This window comes from Corvus hawaiiensis, chromosome 16 (assembly GCF_020740725.1).
Source record: "Corvus hawaiiensis isolate bCorHaw1 chromosome 16, bCorHaw1.pri.cur, whole genome shotgun sequence".
Classification (NCBI taxonomy): Eukaryota; Metazoa; Chordata; class Aves; order Passeriformes; family Corvidae; genus Corvus; species Corvus hawaiiensis.
The window spans coordinates 5,304,379-5,331,746 of NC_063228.1; the positions used below are offsets into that span (position 1 = coordinate 5,304,379).

Sequence of the window (27,368 nt, forward strand, 5' to 3'; positions counted from 1 at the left end):
TTGCAGGCCAGGTTGGATGGAGCAACCTGGGATAGTGGAAGGTGTCCCTGCCCATGGCAGGGGGTGGAACTGGATGAGTTTTAACATCCCTTCCAACTGAGGTCATTCTGTAAATTTTGGGTATAGAAGGTATTGATAAGCTTCTAAAATTAAGCCTGTAGTTCCTCTATAGTTGCAAGTAGAAATTTGACTTACGAAGTGTGAAAACCTTCATCTTCCAGAGGTGACTGGCGTAGATCTCCAGCAGGTGTGGACTCAGAATCAATTTGTATCTGAGCAGAGCTTTGGCAATTTAACCATCAAAAATTTTGCTGCTTGGAGTGTTTTATTTGTGATACATAAGAGTTTGAGAGTACATGTGACCCTGCATATTGCTGAAGTACCTTAATTCAAAATGTGCTAGTAGCTTCAGGTAATATAATTCAACATATTTTGGTTGGCAAGAACATTGAAAAACACATTAAACTTTTGAGGTGGTTTTTTTCTAAATTCTTTTCCCTATCAAGAATCTTCATTTACCCTGAGACTTTTCCTGCTGTGATAATAATTTCTATCCAAGATTACTCTTCTGGTTTCTATTCAAGAAATAAAAAAAAGAAAAAAAAGCTTTGAGTGGATTTAATCCTCAGAAAGGAGAAGGGGGGGGAAAAAAAGCCAATAGGGCTGTTCACTGCCTGCCACAGCAGACAATATTGGAATTCTCATATGGAGAAAGAGTAAACATGGACAAAAGCTTGTCTGAGCGAGCAAGGACAAAGTTTATCAAGATCTCGGTAATTCAGCCCCTAAAAAAAAAAGCTTAGTTTCGAAAGTACCAGTGCAAGCCTTAACTGAATCATGTTGTTTCTTGTTTTACGATGACCATATTGAGAAGAAATGAGCTAAATATCGGTAATTTTCCCTTACATTTTCTCAAGTAGCCTCCAAACCCATTTTTTTCCTTTGTATTTCAGGGGATGTTGCACCATTCTTCAAGACAGAACCAGGCTTGCCCCAGATCCACCTGGAAGGAAACCGCCTGGTCCTTACGTGCCTTGCCGAAGGCAGCTGGCCCTTGGAATTCAAGTGGTTGCACAACAACAGTGAAATAACCTCCTACTCCAGTGAATACAAGTAAATCACATCTATAGAATCACCTTCTCCAAGTGTAATTGCAAAACAACCCCAAACCAAACCCAACCCCCTCAATTTCCCAATGCCTCAAACAGCTTTGTAGGTACAGACACAGGAACTTTGGGGTTTATTATGAAAGAAGAGTGGGCTTTGTAAACAGATGAGATGAGATGAGATTCCTTTGTTAAAAATGAGATTTGACGCTTCAAAGCATGGGTGCTAACATGGAATTTTTAAGTACCAAAAGTGCCTTTTGCTGGAGATGTAACTTTTACCTGTGTTTGCAATAAATAGGAGACACATTCCTTAGCTAAATGTTACATATGATGTGTGAACTCATCCTTGAACAGAGCCGAGCTCCCTGGGACTGTTCATCTCAATCAGATCTAGAGGAATGTGGTCTGTCTTAAATTCCACACAGAACTTTCTGTTTCAATTCTAAGAATGCCAAAATGGAGCTGATAGTTTAACAAACTGCTCTTTAATGATTGTGCAGTTTACCCCCAGGACCTCCTTCCTGCCTCCCTCCCCATCCCACAGACATTCCATCAAACAGGAGAAAAACCACAGTGTGGTTTATCAGAGCTCATTCCTGTTGATAGGCAGCACATGGCTGGCCAAGTATCAACGTGTCAGACAGCCAAGTTTTGTCTGCTTTTCTGTAATGTGGGAGGATTAACTGGGTTTTCTTCATGCAAATGGATATTTCTGTAACCTTACGGAAATTTAATTTTTATGCAACTTAACTCGATGCTTTCAAATTCTGTAGAAATTGCCAGGTGAGTTCAGAAGTTGTGAGGGGTGGGTATGTGGCAGAGGGAGCCTGTGTACAACACCTGTACCTTTTGCAAACCAAGCTAAATACTGCATTTTTGGGATACATGGCCTAAGGCAGGGGAAAATTGTGTGTGAAATTACACTATAAGTTGGCATAAAAATGCAGATAATTATATAAAAGTTCTATGTTGTTACACAAGATAAGTTCCATAATTACTTTTCTCAAAGGTTTTCAAAATTTTATTTTTGATGCTATTTACCTTTACAAAGCAGTGGAGAAAAATTCCCTTAAATGACTTTCTAAAACTTTTGGGGGTCGTTTAGCATTTAAGGTATTTAGCAACTGTTTAAACCTAAACATTTAGATTTATATGAAGTTACCTAGAAAAGCAAGACTTTGGATTTGGATGACCCCTCTTAGTGCTGAGTCCCTGCATCTATTAATGGTTGCTGTTCTCAAGCCTTTGGGACGTGGATTGCGAGCCACATGCACATAAAGAGGAGATTTGTGAATACTTTCTAGGAAATGAAAAGATCTCTAACAACACAACAAATCACAGAATGTTTGAGCATCGCTTTGTGCAAATGCCACTTGTTTTGATCATCAACAGCAGAGTCAGTTGTAGTGGCTTGGTAGAAGGAGCTGACAGCAGCCCTTGACCATGTAAGATGCTGAGAGAGTAGGAGGAAAAATTATGTGGGAGGACAAACACATGAACATGGAATGAACAGCAAGCAAAGGTTACAACTCCAGCCCTGCAAATGTGCTAGGTACTGGGAGACTGACATTTCATGGTATTAGGAGAAACCTGAGTCGGGATGTGTGACATTTTGAAATAAGATCAGAATGCCGTGGTATTTCTTAAACAAGTGGACATCCTAATACAAAATTGGACTTTTACTGTGTATGGCAGTGTGAGCTGGAATCAGTTATTGGAACACCTTTCCCAAGCTGTGTGTGCACATACCTGCAGTCAGTCCCTTGTTTCTTAGCATTGCATTTAATTTATTCTTGTGAATGTCAGGTCATTATTCAAACCATATTTATTAATTCTGCAGGTTTTGTATTGTTCTTATTTCTGTTTCTAATTAAAAGATCTGGTGCAGAGGAAGCTGCTGGTTTATGATAATAAAATAACATTGATAGAAAATATTAATTTAGAAATTGCATCCTTACTGCTACACCACAGTCAGAGATCAGCAAAACAGGATTTTGATTCTATAAAAATGCAAAACTTTAAGCTTCCAAAAAAATGGCATAGGTGCAATAGGATGAATGAAAGCAAAAGAAAGATGTGCTCAGACATAAAAATTCCAGTTGCACGATTTAACCTTTGACCCCATAACAGTTTGCTGTGCAGTTCTCTTGGGTAAATAGACTGTTTAAATGCACGAATCTTCCCTGAGTAAGTGACTTCTGCTGCAATTTGAATCATCAATCAAAGATTTTTGGTAATTGATATTACTTAGTGTGTCTCAGTTAAAGTAATGTCTATATTGTAACAGGCTGAAAATATATTATCATAACACCCCAAGTGAGTAAAGAACTAATTGGAGTCTTTGCATTGTGACATTGGTGACCCTGGAGGAGCCGCTTGTCTTTGTCTAACGAAGCTGGCTGTGTGCACAGCCTGGCTTTTACAGTGACTGTGCATACACTACTTTGTGTTAAGAATCTATAAAACAACCTTATAAGTTCTTTGTGATCTGAGATACACGTTATGAAAACAAATCAATGCTGCTGACTGCAGGAGCAGTTTTGGTTCTGTCTGTAAGTTTAGAGACTTTAGTGTTCAGGCAGTGTCTTTTTTCTGTTTTCTTCTTTTTTTTTTTTTTTTTTTTTTTTCCCTTTGTTTTCTTTTGAATTAAGTTCTGGACTAGGTGTGTCTTCCATATTTGCTTTTGTGGCCTGAATAAATTGATTTATTGGAATTTAAGAAACTAAGGTTATGTCTAAGCAGCCATACTGTTCCAACCAAATTACTTAAAAGTATCTGATTATTATGTTTTTAACATTGGACAGATTTTAATTCTGATTCTGTATTAAAAAAATTACATCAAAATTAGATTAAATTGATGTATAAGTCTTTTGTTAAAAAGCTTGAGTAGATAAAAAAGTAAACATGAATATCTAATAAAATACATTTACCTTTAATTCTGTATCCATAATTATGACTATTAAATCCCGTAGCCTATAGCTTCGCTTTTAACTCTTAGGGCATTTAAAATTAAAATGAGAGTTTAAATTTTAAATTAGGAGTGAGCTGTAAGAGTTAGCTGGGATTCCTCCTTAGGTGGCTGATGCCACTCCCTCCTGAAACTCCTTGCAGAGGGGTGATGGAGCACATCACGCTCAGGGAGACTCCCCTTGAAGCTCCTCTTTTCCGCTTGTCACTTCCCATCTCTCTGCAGAAACTTCCCAAACGCCAGGTTCTGGTTGGCTGTGCCATTCAAAATGAGGAAAAAGTCGGGGCTGACTTTCCAAAGTCCTTGCAGACATCCCCAGAAACCTCAAGGAGCCTCCTGGCATCTCTACCATGGCAAGATCTATCTTCAGAGTTTGAGTGTAGACAAAAATAAAGTAAAATTATGTCTTGTCACTGTAAGGAATTGTTTTAACCTTCGATTTCAACTCATTCTGGGGAAGAAAGTATTATTTAGAGCTTAGAAAGCACTATTTATATCCCTTCTTGCAGATCAGAAAACAAGTGGAATGGGGAAAGCATAGCACTTTAAAAGCAGTATTATGACTGTTAGGTCAATAGAAAAGTGGGTTTTTAAAAAATAATAAGACATATGAGGTGCATAAAGACTGTTTAAAATTGTAAACACAGAATCAGGAATTCCATTAATATTTATCCCTTGCCCAGGTTTGCAATTTTCAAGTTAGTTTCACACGGTATAAACACGTGTCCTATCTCTTTTTTTTTGCTTCTGTTATTTAATCCTTCTAATTTTGCTTGCTGTACCTGCACATTATACCCAGTAGGTCCACTGAGAATCCAGCTGCTCTAGGTTTTGGCTGCCTTGGAATTTCCAAGGTAGATGGGATTTTCACTGTAAATTTTTAAAAGATTTTCATTTCTTCAGGCAACATGTTAAGAATGTTTCCTGCTGAAACTTTAATAAGTCAGAAAAGAAAACCAAAGTAGGACACTTCTGATCTAATTGATTTGTTTTGTCCTGGTGGCAGCAAAACTAACTCTGCATTACTGTCCTAGTACCGATGACTACTCAGGAAAGAAGCCTTTAATTTTGGCTTTATTTAATAGAAAAGCCAATGCAATAAGTGTTAGTCAAGTAGGACACTAAATCTTTATGGGAGGAAGAAAGATTGTTAATGTATAACTATTGGGTAAGAAGAACTGTAAAAATTAATTTTCAATATTTGTCAGAATCTTCAGTTTATTTTTTCTTTTTTTATAATGATGTTTTATAACAATCTTCTGCCTGGCAGAGAAGGAAATTATTTTCCAGGGAACTAGAGAGTCCTTCTGTCCTATTGATTTCTATCCTCTGCCTTGTATTTTCACCCGTTTTCTCACTCTATTCCCCGTGGTGAGGCTCGTCAGGCAAGAGGCAACAACATTCCTAGTTCAGAGTCATTATTTGTGTGCTGGGATTGCTGTGACTCCCACACAGAGCACAGGTTGGGATCTTTCTTTTCTTCCCGGTGCCAATTGCCGCAGCCACAGGAGGGAACATGCTGCGGGCTCTGGGGAGGTCACAGCAGTGACCAGAGGAGGTCACAGTAGTCACAGCTCGTATCCATGGGCAGCCAGGGGATTCTGGAAATCCCAGGGGTTCCTAAAGCTTGGCCATGGCTCTGGTTTAGCTCCCTGTGTTTGGTGGTGGGACCCATTTGCAGGGGTGCATTTTGTGATTACAGCCTGCATTCATCACACCAGAATCTTCTGCCTCCTTTGTTTTACGCTCCCTGATCCTGTCCAGATATTAAGCTCTGCAGGTGGGTGTGCACAGTATATTTGAGTCTAAGAAGAAATGTTTTCTTTTAGTGGAATTAAATTTTGAAGATTAAAATTCAGCAGTTTTCCTTATCTTCCATAAAGACTTTCATTAATCCTGCCATAATATCTCCTGAAGGTGACTGGGGGAATATGCGCTTGTGATTAATGTTTGTTTAATGCAGGATTATCTCTATTATTCATGTGTTTTATTCCCATTAAAACTGTGCCTATCAGCTCATTTTCATGTTGAGCAATCAGATGTAGCTGAATGAGGAAGGTGAGATTAGTGGACCAAGTGTCTGTTTGAGGGCAGAGCAAACACAATGTGCAGCCCACGGTGGCAGTTCCAGGGTTCCTCTGAGTTTCAGTGGTCACACAGTGGAGATTTCATTGGAAAGCTTTGATATTTCTTGCAAGTCTTCCTGATACCCACACTTAGTCTTCTTGTGGCTCCTCTGAACTATTTACCTGCTTTGCCTTATGAATGAGGGTACAGAAAACTAGGGGAAAAAAATTTAAGTCTGTCTTTCATGTGAATTTTTGCTATACTTGGCATTTATCTTATGCAGAGCTTGAGATTCAAGGGTATTTAATGCATTTCTTGTTAGCCGTTTTTTAAAAATCTGGATAGAACAGACAATACTGTAACCAAAGACCTGAGATTGCACTGCTTGCAAGTAAAATACAATAAGCATTTAAGACAAAGTGTAAAATAGGAAGAAGTGGTCTCTGACTGTGCCTTTTGCCTCGTAGGTACATCATCCCAGCTCTGCAGAGGGCTGATGCTGGCTTCTACCAGTGCATCGTGCGGAACAGGATGGGGGCACTGCTGCAGAGGAGATCTCAAGTCCAAGTGGCATGTATGTCTGGGGGGGGGGGGGGGTCACTCTGTGCTCATTAGCTTCTTTTTGGGTAAAAACCCCAATGTATGATAACATTTGTTAGTCTGAACAGGTGTTGGATGTCGTATTTAACAAATTTTTAAATATTGCCGCACAAGAAGTTTCATACGTCAGCTATCATCTGGGAAGCAGCTCAGAGCAGTGCAACACTGAGACTTTGAGCTGTTCAAAGCCATGAAAATGAGATTGTTTGGAGATATCTGTAACATGAGGGAACTGTTATAGCTCACCCTGAATACACAGGGATTAAGGAAGGCCATGCAGCACAGAACTATCAATCAAAACAAGAACAACAACAACAAAAAGTCCAGAGGAAAGCAGCAGCATCTGAAAGGGAATGGGATGGTGGGGATGGCACCAGGAAGATTTCAGGTCATAATCTTCGTGATACAAAATCAGCAGTTTCACAACAAAACTTTAAAATTCTGTTCTCAACCCCTTTCTGAAGCAAACCCCCCCAATGTTTGCAGCACTTCAGTTTGGACTGTGCAGAATTTTTGAAATCCAGCTGCCATTTGGAAAGGTTAAGTTGGTTTTCTCAGGAGTTTGTGTTAGTGAATGTGACATAAGAAATTATACTCTTGATTTCCTTTTTTTCAGTTAATAGATAGAAAATACAGTTCGAATAACTTTTTCGGAAATAATAATAAAATTAGGCCTTATTCTTTTTCCATAGTAAAAGCATAAAAGAAATTTAAAAAGAGACAGATTTGTTTTCTGTGCCTAAGAAATCTCATACATGGATCAGATCTCTCCTCAGGGTCAGCAACTGGAAATTCAGTAGTAGTAAATGTCACTTGATAAGTGGAATTTAGAGAAATTGAATTATTTATTAGATACCCAATTTGAAGGAACTGATTCAAGTTAATCACTATGTCAATGAGGGAAATTACATGGAATTTCCTGTGTTTTAAAATAAAACCAGTTGCAAATGGTATTATGTAAGCTTTGCTATCATGTCCATCAGTTTACTGCATTACAGTGGATTTTGTTACTATATCTGTAATGTCAGTAATATCAGTAATTTGATGTTTGGTCTCTCTATTGTTTTGGAGCTGCTGGGAGCTAAAGTAAAAATAAACTGCTGCTAAAATGGTGTTTTCCTTCCCTGACCTCTGCCAGCCCTTGTGTCCCTGCTGTCTACTGACCGTGGGCTCACTCTGACCTGGGTCAGAGCCTTGCAAGTCCTGTTCCAAATATCCCCCTGCAGTTTTAGTGAATTCTGTCAGGTCCCAGAGGTTCTACTGAAAGCTGGTGTGAGTGAACAGAACTTTGAGTGAGGTGTGGGGTGAGCAGGGGGTTTAGCAGGGAAAGGTGAGGGTGAGATGCCTTTCCTTGTGCAGCACTGAGCCCTTGGAGGAGCCTGGATGCCTCTGGAAGTTGCATCTCCAGATGTGGTTTCAGGGGACAAAGGCTTTGGTAGCAGTCCCAGGGAAAAATGTGCCCATTTCGTCCTGCATCCCACTAATCATTGCTGCTCCTGCACAGCAGTAGAGCTCTCTCCCTTTAGGCTCAGCAGGAAAATGTGTTTGTGCAGCTGTGGCCTGGGAGACTTCTCCAAAATTTCTAAAAGAGCAACAGTTGTTTCGCTGGGCTGTTGAAGGAGTTCTCTCCCAGCTCCTCCCTGCCCAGCTCCCTACCCAGCTATGCCAGCAGTAATACTGGCACAGTGCAGGGAGCAATTCCTGAGAAGTCCTTGTGGGAACAATAGTGAGAAGGAGACACAGGAATACTTTTCCTTGATTCTTCTGCTCAAGAATTCTGTCTCCTGAAATGACAGCTTTACTCCCCTCTGAAGGAGGGGAAGGTTTGCAATGCAGAGTTTTGTCTCTCCAGGCTGGTTTGTGTGTGTGTGTTGCTGTTCTGGAGAGAGTAAGAAGTGCAATTGTTCACTTTACTTCAGTTTTAGTTTTCCTTCCATTTAATTTGTAGACCTGCATTGCTGAATGAGGCTAAAAGGTCCTCTCTTAAATCCGCCTGAATTAAGCAGTCTATTTATCAGTTCATTTATTCGTTTATTTTCACTGACAGAGACATTGAGGCAAAGCAAACCAGATCCTGTGTGACTTGGGAGATCTTTGGTCTTGAGCCTTTGCGACATGAATGGCTTCTATAGTGAAATTGCCAGTCAGATTTGCACTTTATTCCTGCAGATGAAAGTGTTCTACAAGTTCTGAATACCCTCTTTCCCCTTCACCCAGGGTAGCAACTGAAGCCACATGATTGTTTTCTGTGGTTTAATGTTTTTGATTTAAATTAATTGATTTAAGCTGTGTATGGATATAATGAAGTTCCTGATATTTTATCATACATTACTTTTTGGTTATTCTCCAAAACCTATCAGAAAGCAACATCCCAAGGGGTTCCTAAAATCATCATAGCAACTCATCAAAACTTATGAGGAATTAAATGTTAGACATTTAACTCAGAAGGATTCACAAGAAATGATCTATTTTTGCCAGTGAATAGAGGATGCTTCCCAATACACTTCAACTCAAGATCTCTAGTGAAAAATTGAAAGGTGTAATTATAATGGCACTGAGAAAGATCTGAGGTATTTTCCATGTCCTAGATATCTGAAGTAGCAGGGAACTTGTTAAATAATTTAAAAAATATTCTCGACACATGCTAACATATTACTTAACTGAATGGGAACAGATCTTTGCGAGAAAACTGCTGAGTAAATCTTAATTACAGGATGGGCTTAAAAACTCTTGGATTGTGGAAACTAAAATAATCATACGACAGTGAAGTTAATTAGATCCACCTCCGCAGTTTGAAATTTCTTTTCAAGTAGCTGATCTGATTACAGTTGTAAGGAATCTGGAGCAGCAGAGGAAGTACAATGCTGATTATGTCTGAATAAATAACTTGAAAATCACAAAGATGATTAAAGCTTCTTTAAAATACCATGTGTTTTTAATTTCTGCTCTTGTTCTGTCTCTTCTCATCTCCTGCCATTCACAGACCTGATAGTAGTCTTCTCCTCTCTGTGTCTTTTGCATCCTTCTCTGCAGCACAGAAATTGTAGAGAACCCTCTTGTCCTTTAAAAGAAAAGGGAATTCAGTGACAGGAGCTGGAATAGTTCTCTGTGTGTCAGTTTCCTAGTTTAAATCAAATTAAAATGCAGAGAAGTTCTTTGGAGGGTGAAGAAGGAAGAGCCTACAGCCCTGTTTATTTTAATGGATAAGAATGTGGTACAAAAGGCAATGGGAAAACAAGAAAAAGACATTCACTGAATTTTTCCAAGGTCTCCCCAGATACCTGAACTTGCCTGTGAAATAAAGCCTGCAGAGGCAGAGGTTCTGCAAGGGTAGTTTCATTTCTTCCATTAACATTTTTGTTAAATCTGCTCTCTAACATTAGGGATGCACTAATGGCTTGGGAGTGTCGTGCCAGCAGAGCTGACAGCCTCCAGCATGACTGTGGCCTTGGGGTTCCAGGATCCTTTTGGGATCTTTGCTTAGGTCTGACTCTCCACTGGCCTGGCTGCAGTGGAAGAGCTGCTTGTCTGTCTGTGTAGCTGTGGATAAAAAAAAAGGTGGCCAAAAAATGGACGCATTTTTGTACACCATGAGCATCCCTTTGCATTTCAGGGGTTTCTTTTTTATTGTTAAGGATTAAAAAAAGCAAACAACCCAACCAAACAAAAAACCAAAGCAAACAAACCTCCATTAAAATGTCATTTTCACTGAAATCCCTCAGTTACTGCCCAAGAACACAGGGGCCACACAGGGCTGCTCATGGATGCTCTGCCTGTGTGCAGCAGCAGCACTGGGGTTTCCTTCATGCCTTGTGTTCATCTGCCCCTATAAATCAAAATCCAAGCTGTCCCATGATCCACAGTGTCCCACGAGTAAATATCAGTGCCAGTGGCTGTTGGGAACCACGGTGATTTCTCTGTCCCCTGGAAAGAAATAGGGAGAAAGACAAAACTTCTCATTTTTTTCTTTGCAGACATGGGAGATTTCATGGACACAGACCAGAGAAAAACAGTGACTGAAGGACAGGCTGCAGTTCTGAATTTCCCACACATCCTCAGCCATCCAAGGCCCCAAGTGACGTGGTTTAGAGACGGGCACAAGATCATACCAAGCAGCAGAATGTAAGTCAGTTTAAAGCTCAAAATACACCCACCCTAAAATATGATTAATTATATTTGATAACACAGCTTACATTTTAAGTACACTAATTAAGGTTTAAAGAGAATAAAGTAGTTGTGTTCATACTAAGTTTGAGATAAATTACTATTTTAAGACCATCTCTGAACTTCTAAAGCAGTTTGACAAAATAATTCATGTGGTTTTAATGGTCCTGGTGCAGCATAAGGGGCTGGATTTGCAGAATGTCTGTGCTTCCTTCACGCTACTCATTTCCATGATACATTTTGAGAAAGGAAATGTTCATCTCTCAATTACGTTTACTTGAGTGCACTAACCTAATGAATTCTGAGGCTTTTTTCTTTTAATATATGAATCCGTGGGGTTGTGTTGCAGTTATGCTTAGTACTATTTTCCTCACAATAAAATTCCAGATATTGTTTATTCTTTTCATTAATTTTTAGCCTACAATGACAGTTTTATTTCTTTTTTACTAATTAGCAGCTCACCCCTAACGACACAGTACTTGCACTTTGATTAGTTATTATCTCAAGGTGTGCTCATTTATCCTTTTCTGAAACAGTTATGAAGCCATCCCATGTTTTTATCTGCACAGTTTCATTCAGAGACTGAAGGGCTTGGCTGTAACATTAAAAAATGTGGATTAAATCTTGTCTCATTTATTAGAAAGCTGTTGAAATGCCAGGAATGTTGCTAGTTAGTTTTTAACTGTGCATTACATTTTCATGTGTTCAAAGGGATAGATGTGCTAGCAAGTGATGGTAATGGGATATTTCTGTGTTCCAGGGCTGCTGAGGCTTTAGAGTTCATATTAGAAAGGGAAAACTTCTCTTGAATTTGGATTTTGGTAATCTGTGCAGTATATTTTATTGCTGCTTATGTGCCTTTTTGAAACCTGAAAGCTGGTATTACAGTAGCTTTGAAACTGTTAAAATTAGTATTGCAGGGATGTGAAGAAACTGTGTAATAATTTATGAATAATTTAATAGTAATTTGATGAGAAACAGCTGGAAGATGAAACAATGGGTTCCTGGGCAATCTCTTGAAGAGAGCTAAGTAACAAATCCTGAGTTATTAACCATTAAGGATCTACTTCCTCCACTTCTGCCACATTACAAATTTTGTGTTGTTGATGCTGAGAATATGCCAATCAGAAATTTGCAGGTGGTGACAAGGCCTTGTTATCCTGGTGTCTGAGAGCTTCCTGGGAACCCTCACAGGGGACAGAGCGGAGTGACCAAGGCAAGGCTGCAGTGCCTGAAAATGAGATTTGCCTGAGTTCTCTTACAGTTTAGGAAAATTGCAAGTAGAGCTGCATATGTCATGTATTTAATAACATAAAGATCCTGATTTTCACCTGCTGTGCTTTACTCTTGCCCTTACCCTGTTGGGATTGCTGGGGTAAAATCACCTGTAACTATGTGGTCATGCTTACAAATGGGAGAACTGCAACACAGGCTGCAGCAGGGGTGAAATACGCCCCAAGCTTTCCATATAAATTCCATTCCCTGGTCAGAAATTTTGTCTAAAAGGAACATTTGAGGACATTTGTCTGGCCTGTGTAGGAATCTGTGAGTGCTTCTGCAGTTGAAATACCCATGTTGGAAGTGTGAACCTTCTTGGAAGTTTGATAGATAGTGCATAGTGAGTCTGGTAAGTTCAGCAAGTGACAGATTTATGGTACACATACCAATCATCAGAGCACTCTGTGTGCAGTAGGTCTCAAAATATTGAAAAAAACAGGGAGCATCCACTCACACCTTGCTGTCTGTTAAATTTGGAAAGTAAATATGGCAGCCCTATAAATATAGGGAAGCTGACATGTGGAGAGGATGCATATAAAACTGTGAGAAATGTAGAAATATCTTATGGGAGCTGTTTCTTACCTGTGGAACAAGTTGTGCATTTCACTGTTTTTTGTGCACCAGGAGGTAGCAATTTCCCTGATCAGTTTAGCCAGTGATCCAGTTAGGCTGATGCATCAATCTCACTGGATCTCCTGCTAAACTGATCAGGGAAATTGATACAACCACCTTGTACGATGCTCTTTAATCTGATTAAAAGTACCTTATATTGCTAAATCAATATAAAGCTTTTTTAATGTTCTTAAACAAGCTTACAATGATTTGGCTGAATCAATCAGCCATAATTTCATGTGTCAGCTGTAATAATGATTTCTGGGAGTGACATTGCTGTGGTGCACAAGGTGTGAGGACATAAACAGTGCCAAAAAGAGGGAGAACAGTGCTGGTTATGGTGAAATTCAGTCAAATGGTTGATCAAGTTAAGCCTTTCTCATGCAAAAGCCTTAATTTACATGTACTTAACACTGCACCACTTTATGCCATAAAAATAATCTTATGTTTGTGTGCACAGAGCTGCTCTGGCATGGATTCATCTCACTGATGTGGGAACAGAATTGTCCTTAGGTGAGAGGTACAAAAGATCAAAAGTAACACCAATTCTGAGAATAAAAAGTCAGAAATTCTTAAGATGTTTCAGGAAATGTCATTTAATTGGCTCTGCAGTAAGGTTTCCCTAGCAGGTTTAAGGTAGTAAATGCTGATATATTTCTCTTTTACTGTGTACCAGTATTTAGGACCCTTATGGGGAGGGGCTCTGCCAGCTGTTCAGCATCTCTGGGCAGCCTGTGCCATGGCCTCACCACCCTCATCAGGAAAAATTTCTTCCCTACATCCACCCTCTTTTAGTTTAAAACTATTCCCCCTTGTCCTGTCACTGCGTGCCCTTGTCAGTTTTTCAGGATGGGGGGGAGAAAAGATTCAGTGGGTAGCTTTGGTTTCACCTCTTTTTAGGCAGGATGGTAAATCCTGCTCTGAGGGTATGCATGGCTGTGACATTTTCTGGGAAAAAGTTTCCTTTGGGACCCAGGCAATTTTTTTCAAACTGCATCCTCTATTTAATTTAACTGCTGGTGTTACTCGTGGTGGAATTCTGCAGCAAACAACCACATATTAGTACCTATTCTAATGGTGTTGTAGTATTTTGTTAAAGCCTCCAGATAAAAAGAGGAATAGGATGACAAGTTGCTCTTAAATGAGTGGGCATGTAAAGTCAACAAATCCCTGTATAATATAAAAATGTGAAGCAAATGGCCTGCACATACTCCTGGGGTTGTTGTTATAGTTTGTGACTTAAGGCAACTAACAAATCTGCAGCAGAGTCAGTGGGACATGATGGTGTGTGTTTAAAAATTTAAGTCCTAAAAATCACTGTCATCCTCCCCCCTCGCTTAGTGCAGTGTGGGTGTACATTCATTTTGGTTTTTATGCATTCTCTGTCACCAAAGCCTTAGCCTGGTATTTTCAAGAGGTGTTTCTAGAATAGAAAGAAGCTCTGTACATGCTTGAAACGTATGAAGTGGAGAATTGGAGAGGAAGACCAAAAGATCAAGAACAGGAGAAAATGAGCAAGAAGATTTAGGGTTTGAGCTGTTTCTTATTATTCTACATTCCCAAAGAAGTTCTAGAAGAGACTTCACATTGCACCCAGACAGATTCATTTCCAAATACACCAGCAGAGAAATGTGGAGTTTCAGCTGCACTGTTATCCAGGGTCTTGACTGATGGGATGATTTTGCCTGTTTCCCTGCACATCTTACCAAAACCAGCAACTCTCTAAAGGTGACTGCATCAAAAGAAATTGCTACTCTGGGATGTCAAGTATTCAGCTTGCCTTGCCTGGCTGTACTTCATCAGGCTTAAAAGCAAAGCACATTTAACTTTCTTTACACGAGCACAAACAGTACCTTGGAGAGGCACAAAGGACAGTAGCACCATCAAGGTCTGCAATTGCCTTTCACTTGCGGCATTGAGGAATTAAATTCTTAGTACTCTTAGAGGATTTTTTACCTTTCTCTAAGTGAAGCACTTTTCAGAGAAAAGGTTCATTCCAGCCATCAATTCATTTAACTCACTTTCTTTAAGAGGAAAACTTCTATGCAGACATTATTACTGTCTTCATTAACTTCCTTACAGTGAAACTGCTTTTCTCCATGTAAGCTGCAGTTAGGTGAATATTAACTCATGCCTTTTGATAGTGGAATTATGTCTGACACAAAACTGGAGAGTTCATTTTTTGGTGTATAAAGGCACTTCTGGGGTGTCCCTTTCAGCAGGATGGACATTTAGTCACTTAATTAACTCCTGAGGAACCAAAAGAGTTCACAGATGCACTTCATCCCACTAGGCAGGGATGCTGAATTGCATTGTCTTTAGGTACACATGGGTTAAAATCTGTGTTTGGCACTCAGATCAATTCATTTTTGGATGTATTTGGTCATTATTAACTCTTAGAGACTGAAGCTGCTGGCAGATTGTGGAAATGAAAATACATTAAGCACAAGCAACTGTCTCATATGACTTGTTGTGGTTTTGAACACTCAGAAAATCTTGCAAATAAGCAAAGCTGGTGCAAATTTATTAGACATTTGCCAAAGTAAAATTGTAAACATATTAATGGCATCCTCAAAAAAAAAGTAGCTGTAGCTAAGTAGGCTTTAAAAGATGAGAAAAATTAAAGTATCTCGGAATAATAGATCAAATTTGGGGCTGATAATAGCATTAGCTTAGGTTTTGCTTTGATGATAGCAGATGACTTAATGTGCCATGTATATATTTTTCACTTTAAAACAAACACCACTTCATTTTTCTGTGAGAAGTTCTAGTGGCACAGTGCATTCCTCTGCAAATACAAGCCTGTCATACAACTTAAGCTAGTTGCACATAATTACTTTTTGCATACACTGGATAATACTTTCATTAAGATTGTGATGATTATCATTACTGAACAATAAATTGAGAGACTGTCAACTGTGCAATGTATTACCTAAGCAATAATTTAAAAAATAAAAATTTGCAGATCTCTTGTCTGCTGACATTATGGAGTGACACCTCGCAGCAGTAAGAGATGTGAAAAACCCCTGTAATATTGGGTTTATCTGTATGTACCTTTCCCAGGCTCCACATTAAAAGAAAAGAAAAATATTTGGTAGAATTAAATTATTCCCTTAAATAAAATCTATCACCACCCTGGAATTAATTTATTTAACCAAACTTCTGCATTGAGTAAGTTCAGTTTGGAGGAACAGGCAGTGCCAGGAATCATCTTCCATCGAGTTTCACTGTTATCCCCAAGGCCTGGATGGATATGAAGGACTGTAGGGAAATCTCCCATCATCTCTCAGAGTGCTCAGTTTGAGGAGTCCTGGCGCTGTCAGGGGCTGTGTGAGCGTTGTTGTCTGTCAGGGGCTGCTGTGGGTATCACCGTGTGCTGTGCTCAGCAGAGGGAAACAGCAGCACCCCAGGGGAAGCAAATCCCAGGATTATTTCCCAAAGCTGTTTGACTCGTCTAGATCCAACCTCACTGCTTTCCTCTCTGCTCATAATTTGTTTGCTGCAGGTTTTAAACATGTTTCAGAAATTAATTTATTCAGACCTCTCAGCTTGTCAGGTGAAACTGTGTGTTGGTTTGATGAGGGGGAGGAAGGCTGAGGTGGAACCTGGGGACCGTGGGATGCTGAGTGCAGAGTGGGTGGGAGCAACGCAGCCCCTTGGAGGTGGGAGAGGGACAGCAGAAAGAAAACATTGCTGCCAAGGAAAATGCCTTTTAGCAAGGCTCATTTGGAAGGGGATTCTTCCCAGGAGAGGCACTTGGGCTGATGAGATGAGAGGCACATTTTGGGATTTGATCAATATGTTTCATTACAGATTTGGACCACAAACCACAGAGGGTTTTGTAATATATATTTTTTTCGTAAGCCAGGGGAAGTTGCTGCCATTACGGTAGCACTGTAAAATCCATATTTTTTTGCTAGAAAAAAGTGGATGCTTGGAACTAACACTGTATTTTAATGGGCCTCAGCTGCTCACAGTATCTTTCAGGACAATCTTCAGCAGCTGTAAATTTCAATAAAACTTCAAAGATCACTGTCTAAAAGGAAAATCTGAGTGTTGGATATTGTTTTTCCTTTGATGATCACATATAAAGAACAAAATAATTTTATGTGCTCCTACCCTTATTAATCATAGGTTTGGAATTTGTAAAACAAAGACAATGGAAGTGTCACTAGAAGGAAACCTTTTTTGCTCTAAGTATGATTTACTTATCACAGCTTGCAGTAGAAATTGATTTATGAATTTGTTGCTTTCTGGGGACAAATGTACTTTCAGAGAGAAAATATGGACTGTGAAAGAAGTGTTAATAGCATTACTTTTTGAAAGTGAACTATGTACTATTTTTTAAAAACCATCCTCAATCTAGAGGTGGGTAAATATGAAGACTCACTGTCATTGTATTCTGAGGCTCACTTTTTGCATCTGCTGCATTTTCTAATGAGAGCTAAAGATGCTATTAGGGACAAATCATGAATATAATCCTTTAATAACTAATGTGCTTTTGTGGAAAACCATTTTTCTGTCAATCTTTGAACTACTCTGCCTACAAATGGAAATATTTTAATATGCAGCCAAGATAAGACTATTTAAAAGTGTTGCAGTCATTCTTAAGAGCAAACATGCAAAAGAAAACTATTGCTTTATGCTTAAAAAGTGGCAATTGTTCACAAATCCCCAGGAACTGTTTATCTCCTATGGCCCCTCACATATCTCTGCTTTTATGGAAATAGATGCAAAATGCTTGTGACTTATCAAATATAGCAAAAGGTAATGTCTAATGTTTACCAATCAACTTTTATTAATCAAAACTGACTGAAGTAAAATGTGTCTGTCTGTACTTCTGACTCTGTACTACAAAGGATTGTTAATTTTCTTTCTATGCAGGAAAGGACAAATTCTGTCTTGCCTTATGATTCCAGTGGATTTTTATGTGATGTGAAAAGGTGCTAAGACATATAAGTTTGTAACTTTAAGATACAGGTTTATGTGGAATACTTTAAAAGCCTTTCATTTTGGCAGATTTACTTTTATAGTGAAAACTGCTGTGTGATTCCGGAAACAAAAAAAAAACCCCAAACCACAGAACCTGGCACTCTGGGGATGTATTGTGGCTTTTGTGGTTGATTTGCATCAAGTCTATTTCCTTAACAGGATTCAACTTGAATTTAAAGAATTTGCTACATGGGGGCAAATGTGGAGCAGTTTTACATTAATTAGTGCTGCAGAGAGAGGCAAGAGCTGGCAGCCTGTGCCTTATCCCAGGTGCCCAGAGTTGTGAGTGGAGCTGCTTTGTGCTTGGCCTTCACCAAACAGGTTCCAAATGAATTTAAATACATTGCAAATGTGTTGCGTGGGTCAGTCTGGTCGGTGTGAGTGGAGGCATTTTTGGCTCTGTTGAAACTTTGCAGAGGCATCTTACAGTTGGAAGTGAGAAAACAGTCGAATTCTGCCAAAATTTATATGAAATCTATTTGTCTGTTCCTTGTTAGTGCTACCTTTTATTTCTTAATACACACCAGTGGCTATTTTTATGTATTACACAAATCCCTTGTTTTACATGAAAGGACCAACTCTAGACATAGACAAGCAAGGCACCTGTTTATTGGGGTGAGCACAGCCACCACTTGCTCAGCTTCCCTCTCTTTGTTTTCCTCTCTAAATTCCTGCCACTTAAGTGGGGAAAGAGTGGAATAAATCAACCTGCTTTTCATCATAGCAGAGGCAAAGGGAAAGGCTAAGGAGTGGAAATGCTGGAGGAAATCTTTTCCTTCCCTCACCTCTCAGGAGTGTCGGTGGCCCAGGAGCATGGCCCTCACTCTTCTTTAGTTTCTTCCCAAAAAAATCTTGCTGAGCTTCTCAACCCAAACTCCCAGCAACCCCCCCTGTACTGCCACTGATCCATCCCAGACCTGTGTCCCCCCTAGAACTCCCCTCCAATCTCCGGAAAACTGAATGTTGCCATCATTTTATTTCTGTTTGTTGTGGCTTATTTGTAGAATCAGGACCTAATGTGTCATTGAGAAATAACACAGGAGAACAAATATCCAGCAATTTCTAGCTTGAATGTGCCTGGCTCCTTGAATTCTCAGAACTGAGGTCTAAAGGTGACCCTTTTTAGGAAAAGCACTTGAAAGCATTGCATCTGAGGCCTGTTCAACCACATTTTTTGTATTTTTTTCTAAAACCTCAAAGCCTATTCACTTTATAAAATAGGGTTTTGCTAGATTTTACTCAATGATTTTTCAAGAAACTGCATTTGCTGTTGTCATTCAGCAACCACCACCATTTGCAAGAATTTAACAACTCTGCTGCTGCCTGCCAGCTGCCATGTGTTCCTTCCCTGCTCCCTGCATAAAACCTCCTCACTGCAAGAGGACTGCAATACTTTCATAGTAATCACTAGTTCAAATCACTGATTATTTTAAAACATCAAATCTCATTTTTGGCAATCCATCATCTGTTTCCATGGGAACTGAAACTGGCCTCAGCAGCCTCAAGAAGCAGAGTTTATTGGGATACTTACACGTTTCAATGGCTGTTGTTAGACAGCTGCATTTTCTGTTTACCCAACAGATATTGCAGCAACAACCTCATAATACACTTCTAAAATTCTATGTACATTTAATTTTAATGCATTTATGTCTTTATTCATATTTTCCACAACTTAGCAGAAATGTTATGATGGAGGAGAGGGAAATGTCAGTAATTTCCATCATATGCAGTCAATATTGGTTGTTTCCATCAAGTGTCTTTACTATTATTTTAACTAGGGCTGTGACAAAAAAGAACAGAAAAATGCCCTGCCCTGAGGGGACTAAAAATAGGTGGAGGCTCCCACTTTTCAGGTGCAGTATTGTCCCTTGGTAGTCTTATCCCAGAGTTTCTGCTTTCCAAAGTCTGATTTCCTCCACACTTTTTGCCCCAGAATAACCATTTCCCCAAGCTTGCAGCTCATCTTTCTGCTCCAGAGCTCAGATTCTCCTAATTCTTGCTGTTTCACCACTATTTATAGACCCCATTGGTTAAATCAGCCTGGAGTAGCAGTGTGAATTTGAAAATGCTGTTTTGCTGTAGATTTGTGTGGAGTATTTCAGTATCAAAGAGAGTAACCGGGCAACTAATTGAATATAGTATTGATATGAATATGTATCAGCTTTATTTCTTTTCTTCCAACTGCTTTAGACTGGAAATCATTATTCTGGAGTTTGGTATTATTTTGGTTCAGAAGTGAGGCAGCCATTTAAGACAAATCTCAAATCTTGAAAAGCTGCTTTCCTATCAGACCTTACATCAAACAAACAACCCTCACCTTCTCCCATCTTCTAGTGCAGTTCTTATCAACACAGGGGGAAGTTGGCTTACAAGGAAGCATTTTGGGGCAAAATCAATCATATTTACTAATAAACATGCTGAAACTAAACTGAAGATGATTTGTCTTGCAGAACAGGGGGAGAGAGGGGACTGTTAGAGTCTCCATCAAGTGTTGAGGTACAAGGGGAGAAATGCTGATTTTCCCAGGCTTCCAAATAATCTCTAAGGAATTTCCACTAACATGAAGCATCTCATGAAGCTACTGCAGAATATGGCAAAACCACTGCCTATCTCTGCCAGCTCCTAAAGCCCTGGATTTTGGTTAAGTTCAGATAAATCAACTGTTCTTTAATAAAGTGACTCTGTTCCCTGGTTTGTTGGGTGATCCCACAATAAAAGAATTCCGAATTCTGCTGCAATTCTTGTGAGTCTTTGTATCTTTGGTTGTGTCCCTTGCCACAAACTCTTTCTGTCCCAGGTCTAACCTGGAAGGAGGTTCATGGAAGTGCCTTGAAAATTCTCAGTTCTTGCTTCTTTCTGGGCTTTCACAGGGCTGATCTCAGATCATGTAATCACTGGTGCAGTATTTACCACAAAACCCACTTTCTAAACAAAATGTCTGCCCTCACATCTTTGTGTCAGAGTATTTATCAATAATTTATTCATGTTTAGCATAATTATGAGCAATTCAAGCTATATTTTCACACAGATGGATTTTTCTGCACTCATGTAGTTAAAAACCTGCTGCACAAGGGGGATGATAAATAACTGGTAAGAAATGGCTGAGGGTGCACAGCAAGAGGGTGAGAGCAGAGAATATTGTGCAGCTGCTTTGCTGAGATTTAGATCTGGTACTGACTACACCCAACTCTTGTTTTAATGGCATTATTTGAAGAGTAAACTAACTGATTTTAAGGAATTTTTAATTTATTTTAGAAGAAGCAATGAAAATACCTTGAGGAAATCCTGTAAATAGGTCTTTATTGTATGTTGGTGATTGAAATATTCTAACACAAGAAATAAACTAATATGTCACTCATAATTTTATTAAAACAGGGAGTTGGCAAAATTTTCTTGTTTCAGAGAAATAAAGAGAAGTGTTGCTTTAATATTAGAATGCCTGATAGCTTCTAATCCATAGCTGTCAGTGCTAATTTCACTAAATAAAAGACTTTATGGTGCTGAAGGTTCACTAATCAAGATTCATAAAGGTACAATTCCAGTTGTCATCCTCTTGTCTCTTTGGGAAGACACTGTTATTCACAAAAAAATTCCTGGGTAGAAAAGAAGCTCCCGAGCATAAAGCAGAAAATGGAGTGTGTAAAATACACTTTGCTTTTTCTCATGAAACCTTTAAGGTGATGCTGGATGGATAAGGGGTCTGCACATCATGCCTGAATTTTTGAATTATTTAAGCAAAATTATTTTATCAGTCTGAAAATTTCTGATTGATGATCAGCTTTTAGAGTTCTCTTTTCCTTGCTGGGAGGTTTCTGTCAGTGAATTGTGGGGTGTCTGAGTGCTGTCAGTTCCTCTGAAACCTGATATGCTCCATGGGATATTCACTTAATCTGCTCTAACACATCCAGTGACTGTTAGGTGTGAATTTTATTAATTTCTGTAGAAAAATACTCATTTTCATCAAATGGAGCACATTTTTGCTCATTTGATAGGTTTGTTTGAGATGGCACAGATGGATTGCTCTACACCAAGAGCAAAGACAACTCATTCTGTTGGTGCACTTTGGTTTTTCTGTAACTTGTGAGGGTAAAGAGCACCTGCACCGTGTAAAACAGTCAAAGAGCACAGCAACAGATCCGAGGTACCCAGCCAGCTGCCAGGTGAATTCCTAAGAATTTCAACTTTTTCATTTCCTAATACTTCATTTACACCTCTGAAATAACATAGTGATAAAACCTCCCTTTGTATCACATCAAAGTGCTTTCCCTGCAGTTTTTACTCACATGCAGATCTTATAAAAAAAAAAATCCATTGGGTCGTTCCTCAGATGCAAATGTTGAATCTCTTTTTTTATTAAATTGCAAAAGGGATTTACCAGAATTATGAAAAGGACTCTGGGCTTGTGCTTTATAAATGCTAATATAAAATCTAGTATTTTAATAAGTTTTTAAATTTACATCTTTGAGTTCATTGAGGGAGCTTTGAAGGTGCACCCTCTCCCTTTGACGTTTGTTTTCTGTTCCAACAGTTCCTGCTCCTTTAATAGAGTCACACTTAAGAAGCTCTTTGTGCTTCAATCTTTTAACCATTACAGAGGATCACAGAAGATCTGGCTGCCCTCTGATTCACATCAGAATTGTCCTGAGCCATTTCGGTGTGTGAATGGCTCCTCTTATTCTTCCAAATTGAGCACAGGGTCTGCATCATGAATGACAGAAGGAGATTATCTGGGGTTTGGGTTTTGGTTTGTTTGGGGTGTTTTACCATGAGTTGTACCAGTGATGTGTTCAGTGGATTTACATAAATGTTCATTTGTGTGTTTGCACTCAAGCTTTGGAATATTGCAGCTCCTGGAAGGTTTTCAAATCAAATGCTCTGGGTGCAGGTAACCACCTCTTTTTCCTTTGGATCATTCTGCGTTGCCGTGCACACTTATCTTTCTGAAAGCTGAAATAATGGTAAAGGTAATGAAATCTCATGCTTCAGGGCATATGCTAATGCCTACAAATCTATTTCACATTTTGTGAGATTAATTAGTTAATATGTGTACAGCATTTAGAACATAATTAATTTTAAATTTACACCAAGTATTGCTACAGACTGATCATCTGTGGAACTCAAGAGTTAATTTCTTCTGTATACACTGTGGAAATGAAGAACAACATTAACTTTTTACATCATCTCTGTTTGTTACTGACAGATCATTTGTCCCACAAGAGTAATATCTGCTACATTTCGTTTGTTTAAAGAACAACTAATCCTGGTTAGTTGGATCATAAGATCACAGCTGCCTGATAAACTCTGGGAGGCACTTGGAAATGCTTTGGATTCACGCTTCATCCTCACACTGGAAACTCTCACAGTGCAGAACTAGGGCTGCTTTTTCTTGCAAGGGTGATCTTCTATCCATGAAAGAATCAGAAGTGGCTTGAGATGGATGCTGCAAAATTTCCAGAGCCTGGAAAGGAGGGCTTGTATTGGGAAGATGAGAAGTGAAGCTGGAATAAATTCATGTAGTAGAAGAGTGGATGTTCACAGACAGAATTTTGAATAGTCCTGCTAGAGTGGGGGGAGGAAACCAAACCCAACCAGTCTTCCCTCTGTGCTCCTTCAGTGGAAAAAAGGTTCTTCTCAATGAACAGAGTAAATAGAAGCAAATCATAAAAAAGGCTTTCAAAAACTTGTTCAGGGATAATAACCTTGACTGAAATTAGGGGAAGAGCTGGACTGCTTTCACTGATCACTTTAGTTTTTCCTCCTCAGAAGGTGCACATAACTTAGCTTTGTTACTCAATATGTGTGGATTTGCACTAGAAAAAAAAGACATGAATATAAGATTTTCACCCCGTACTATTTTTAATTAGTAAAATAACTCAGAATGAGATTTGTAATTGGCATCAAGTTGAAGTATGTTGAAACAAGCATTTCTCTACAAAGCTTATTTTCACGGAGCCCGAAATGGTTGATACTTGCATTGCATGTTGTGCTTGTTTGTTTTATGATTTTTCCTGGAACTATGTTTGCTGTCATTTGCAAACAAGAGAGATCAGTCTGTTATTTACTGAGGCTGAGTAAATCACAGAGTATTATCCAGTTAGGAGACAGTACACAGAGTAAGCAGATCAGGAAAATGTATTTCAATGCCAGCTTCATTAAGTCGATAATCATCTCAATATATTCTCTTACAATTTCAACAATTAGTAGCCATAGTTTTCTTCTCGTGATTATCTTTAATCAGTGGCACAAAAAAATCCCCAAGAAGAATTCCATGGTAATTCGAAGCTTCCAGAGAAATGTTCTCAATGTGTGGAGCGTTGCAGCAAGCAGAGTCACAGGACCCAAATTTTCTGGTTGGTTCTGTATTCTGAGGAGAGGAATTCATCCCAGGTGCTATAACAGCAGCTCACCTCTGAGGAAACACCTTCATTTCTGTCAGAAACCATATGTTCCTTCAGAAAATAGGCTTGTTGCCAGATACCAGAACAGCAGGACATGGCCACATGCGGAGAGCTGTGGTGGCCACGTTAGGGTGCTGGCAGGGTTTAGCATTCTGTGACTGCTTCTGTTCCCTGGCAGGATTATGGAGAACTGCTCTGCTCTTGAAAAGCACTTGGTGTGTTCTTAGCTTTGCTCACACAATAACTTTTGTGCTGGGGTTTCAATTTTAGCTTCTGCTGGTTTAGCCTAAGTTTCTGACGGTTTTGTTTTTTCACAAAATTTCTTCAGAGTCTTCAGTAATAGGTTAAAACAAATCCATAAATTTATTTACAGAATATGGGAGTAAACAGTGCCATAGAGAAATCACCATGGAAGAAATACCATCTCTTGGAGTTCCCCTGAAGTGAGAGACAGTGAGAAAAACCTGGAGCTGGCTCTCTGCTCTGCCTGTCTCCTCCACAGCCCCTATAAATGCCTGTGGACATGGCCATTCCCTGGCCTGACCCAGCCTGTGGTCACAGGGCTGCTCGAGTCAGTTTAGGGACTGGCTGTACTGGGAATCCCACCCTGAGTGTGTCCAAAATCCATGTGCTAACGCCAGTTCTGCATCTAACAGAGCTGTGCAGTTGCAATGTTCAACATCTTCCATTTTGAGGAATCTGGGTATTTAGAATGACGATATTTGTTTCAGAAGCAAAATTCAACAATCCAAAATTTCCATTTCATTCCTGTCTACAGATGAAGAACCTGCATTTCTCTTTATTTTTCATAGAGTGTCTCATAATTGAAGAAAATATTTTCAAAGGTGTCCAGAGTTGCACATACACATTAGTCTGGTTTGAACAGAGTAGCTGGATTCTTGATATGAGTCTTCAGCGGGGAATGAAGCTCCATGAACATCTTTTGTTCATTCAATGTAGCTACTCGAGGTATATTATTATTTTTAGTTGACTTACAGATTTTAAATAAATGTTTAGGTGAGATAGAGTGTTACAGTATGTTTTGTAACGTGTCATAAAATTTGCTGGGAATCATCTGAATTGATCACATCCAGAATGAAATACACTGATAGAGCGTTTCCATGGTGATTTCTTGTTTTTCTGATCAAGTCTTTTAATTCTCTCTCTCTAAGTGTTAGACAGGTTGTTCTCGCTGGAAGCCCATGGACTGCAAGAAGCTTTGGTATTTTCCTGTGCTCCCTGCTGCTTTGTGTATTCTGTCACTGGCATAGTCACTTAATTATCTGACAGGCAATAACTGCTCTCGGAGGGAGTAAAAACAACTGTTGAATTTGTTTCTAAATTATATCATATTGCTCTGTTCGAAACATCTTCTAAATAAATGTTGAGGGTGGAACTATTGATGTGGTTCTTAAACTTTAAATTTCAGTTAGTTCAGATGATTTTAAATAGTCCTTCAGCAAGAATAAATCAGTTTTTATGACTTATAACTTTCAATTACCATCTTCGGAGGGAATAACAGCACATTTCAAGGAGCTGTAAAGTACAACAACAAGGAAGTGCTGCTGTTCCATTTGTGCAGGCTCTGAGCTCCTGTGGAACTTGACAGCAGTTTTTTGTGAGGAAGCACATCCTAGAGGGATCCTCGAGTGTGTCAGTCTTAGGTGTGGCTTTGATCTCACATTTGAGCTCTCACCTGGGGAGCTTCCTGACGAACCTTGGGGGGGGTGGATGATGCTTGACCTACTTTGCTGTGCTTCAGCTGTTCCATAGAAATGGTCTGAGAATCTCAAGCTGTTGCAGCCGTCATTGATGTGCCACTGAATTGCCTGGAAAGAGGTTTCCTCTCTACAAATTGCCAGCTGGTGGCTCTGATGGAGAAATTTCAGGCTTAACTAATAGCTGACTCCATTGCAAGGTGTTGAGCAGTGCAAAAGCTTTAAATTGTAGCAAATTTGAGCTAAATAAGGTGTGGACTTATTGTTAGGTCTTATTTAGACATAAGGGTTCTGCATTTAGAAAAAAACCACTATGGAGTTAGATAGATGGTTAAGGAGAACCCACGTAATGATGTGGAATAAATAGAAGCCTTACCTGCTAATTGATTTTAGATGTGTTAAAAGACCCAGCTGATGGGTTCTTAGCTGAAAATCCTGGGTTTTAACCAATCTTTCAGAGCCTGATAAAACCCAAAGGTTTGTGTGACTGCTAGAATCCCAGTCCTTACAGAAACAAAAAGAATGACTAATGGCAATCTCATTAGGGGCCATCACTCCTGGGCAGAGGAGCTGAGTGGCTCTGTTGGCACTGCAGCAGCAAAAAATGGTAAATGCATCCTACTTTAATTCGTTAGTGTCATTTGCTGATTTGTTTCTGCCTGAGCTCTGGTTTTGTGTATGCAGATTCAGCTAATAAGATAGACTTCGGAAATAACGGAAAACCTGGGGTAATTTTTCTCTCCTCCTTTTCTGACTCTCTTGCCTGATGTTGGCACTTGCTTGAACAGCTGCTGTTGGGCACAGAGAACTTGTTGCTGTCACTGTGGGGTTTTTTCTGCTTGCCCAGGGTTGTACCAGGTAAATTACCACCCTCTAAATCCCCCCTGGTCCAGCTCTACGTTGATGGGTGCCAGGACAGAAAACAATACCCGTGCTCATTTCTGGCTGCTTAGGGAGCTTTTCGTCTGACCAATTACTCAACATGACTCTTGAAACTGTTTTACTGGATTCATTATTTCTACTCTTGCTTTACTGAAGCAGAAATGAGGAAGCAACCGTTTGAAAATCTTGTCTGAAATGTTTGGCTTTAAAACCTTTCTGAAGCATCTGTTTCTTGTTTGCATTCTGTGGCCTCCTCTGTAGCATTCAACACATAGGAAACTATTTGCTTTTCTGCTGTGATAATGCTACATCCTATGATCTAAGGATTTATTTTTTTTAATAAAGCCTTTACATCTTTTTTTTGCACTGACACAAAGACAGATCAATGAAACCGATGAAAAAGTTGCTAAATTGGCAAATACAACATTAATTCCAGGGTAGCTGTGTTATAGACTGACATGATGTTTTTCCATTTAAACTTAAGAAAGAAATTAGCATAAGTAGAAATAAGATGTGCAAAGGGTAATATTTTCTCAGGTGAAATCTCATTTGGATTATCAGGCATAGAAATTTAGTTAAG

General features: G+C 39.3%; 1 protein-coding gene across 5 annotated transcripts in view; it reads left to right on the forward strand.

The window, feature by feature from the left end:
• SDK1 (sidekick cell adhesion molecule 1) overlaps positions 1 to 27,368 on the forward strand; it is a 388,047-nt gene that overhangs the window by 107,214 nt on the left and 253,465 nt on the right. For all 5 annotated transcript variants that reach the window (XM_048320697.1, XM_048320702.1, XM_048320699.1 and 2 more), the window contains exons 3-5: positions 954 to 1,113; positions 6,612 to 6,718; positions 10,719 to 10,866. In XM_048320697.1, the coding sequence (XP_048176654.1) occupies positions 954 to 1,113; positions 6,612 to 6,718; positions 10,719 to 10,866 (415 nt within the window). The remainder of the gene's footprint in view (positions 1 to 953; positions 1,114 to 6,611; positions 6,719 to 10,718; positions 10,867 to 27,368) is intronic.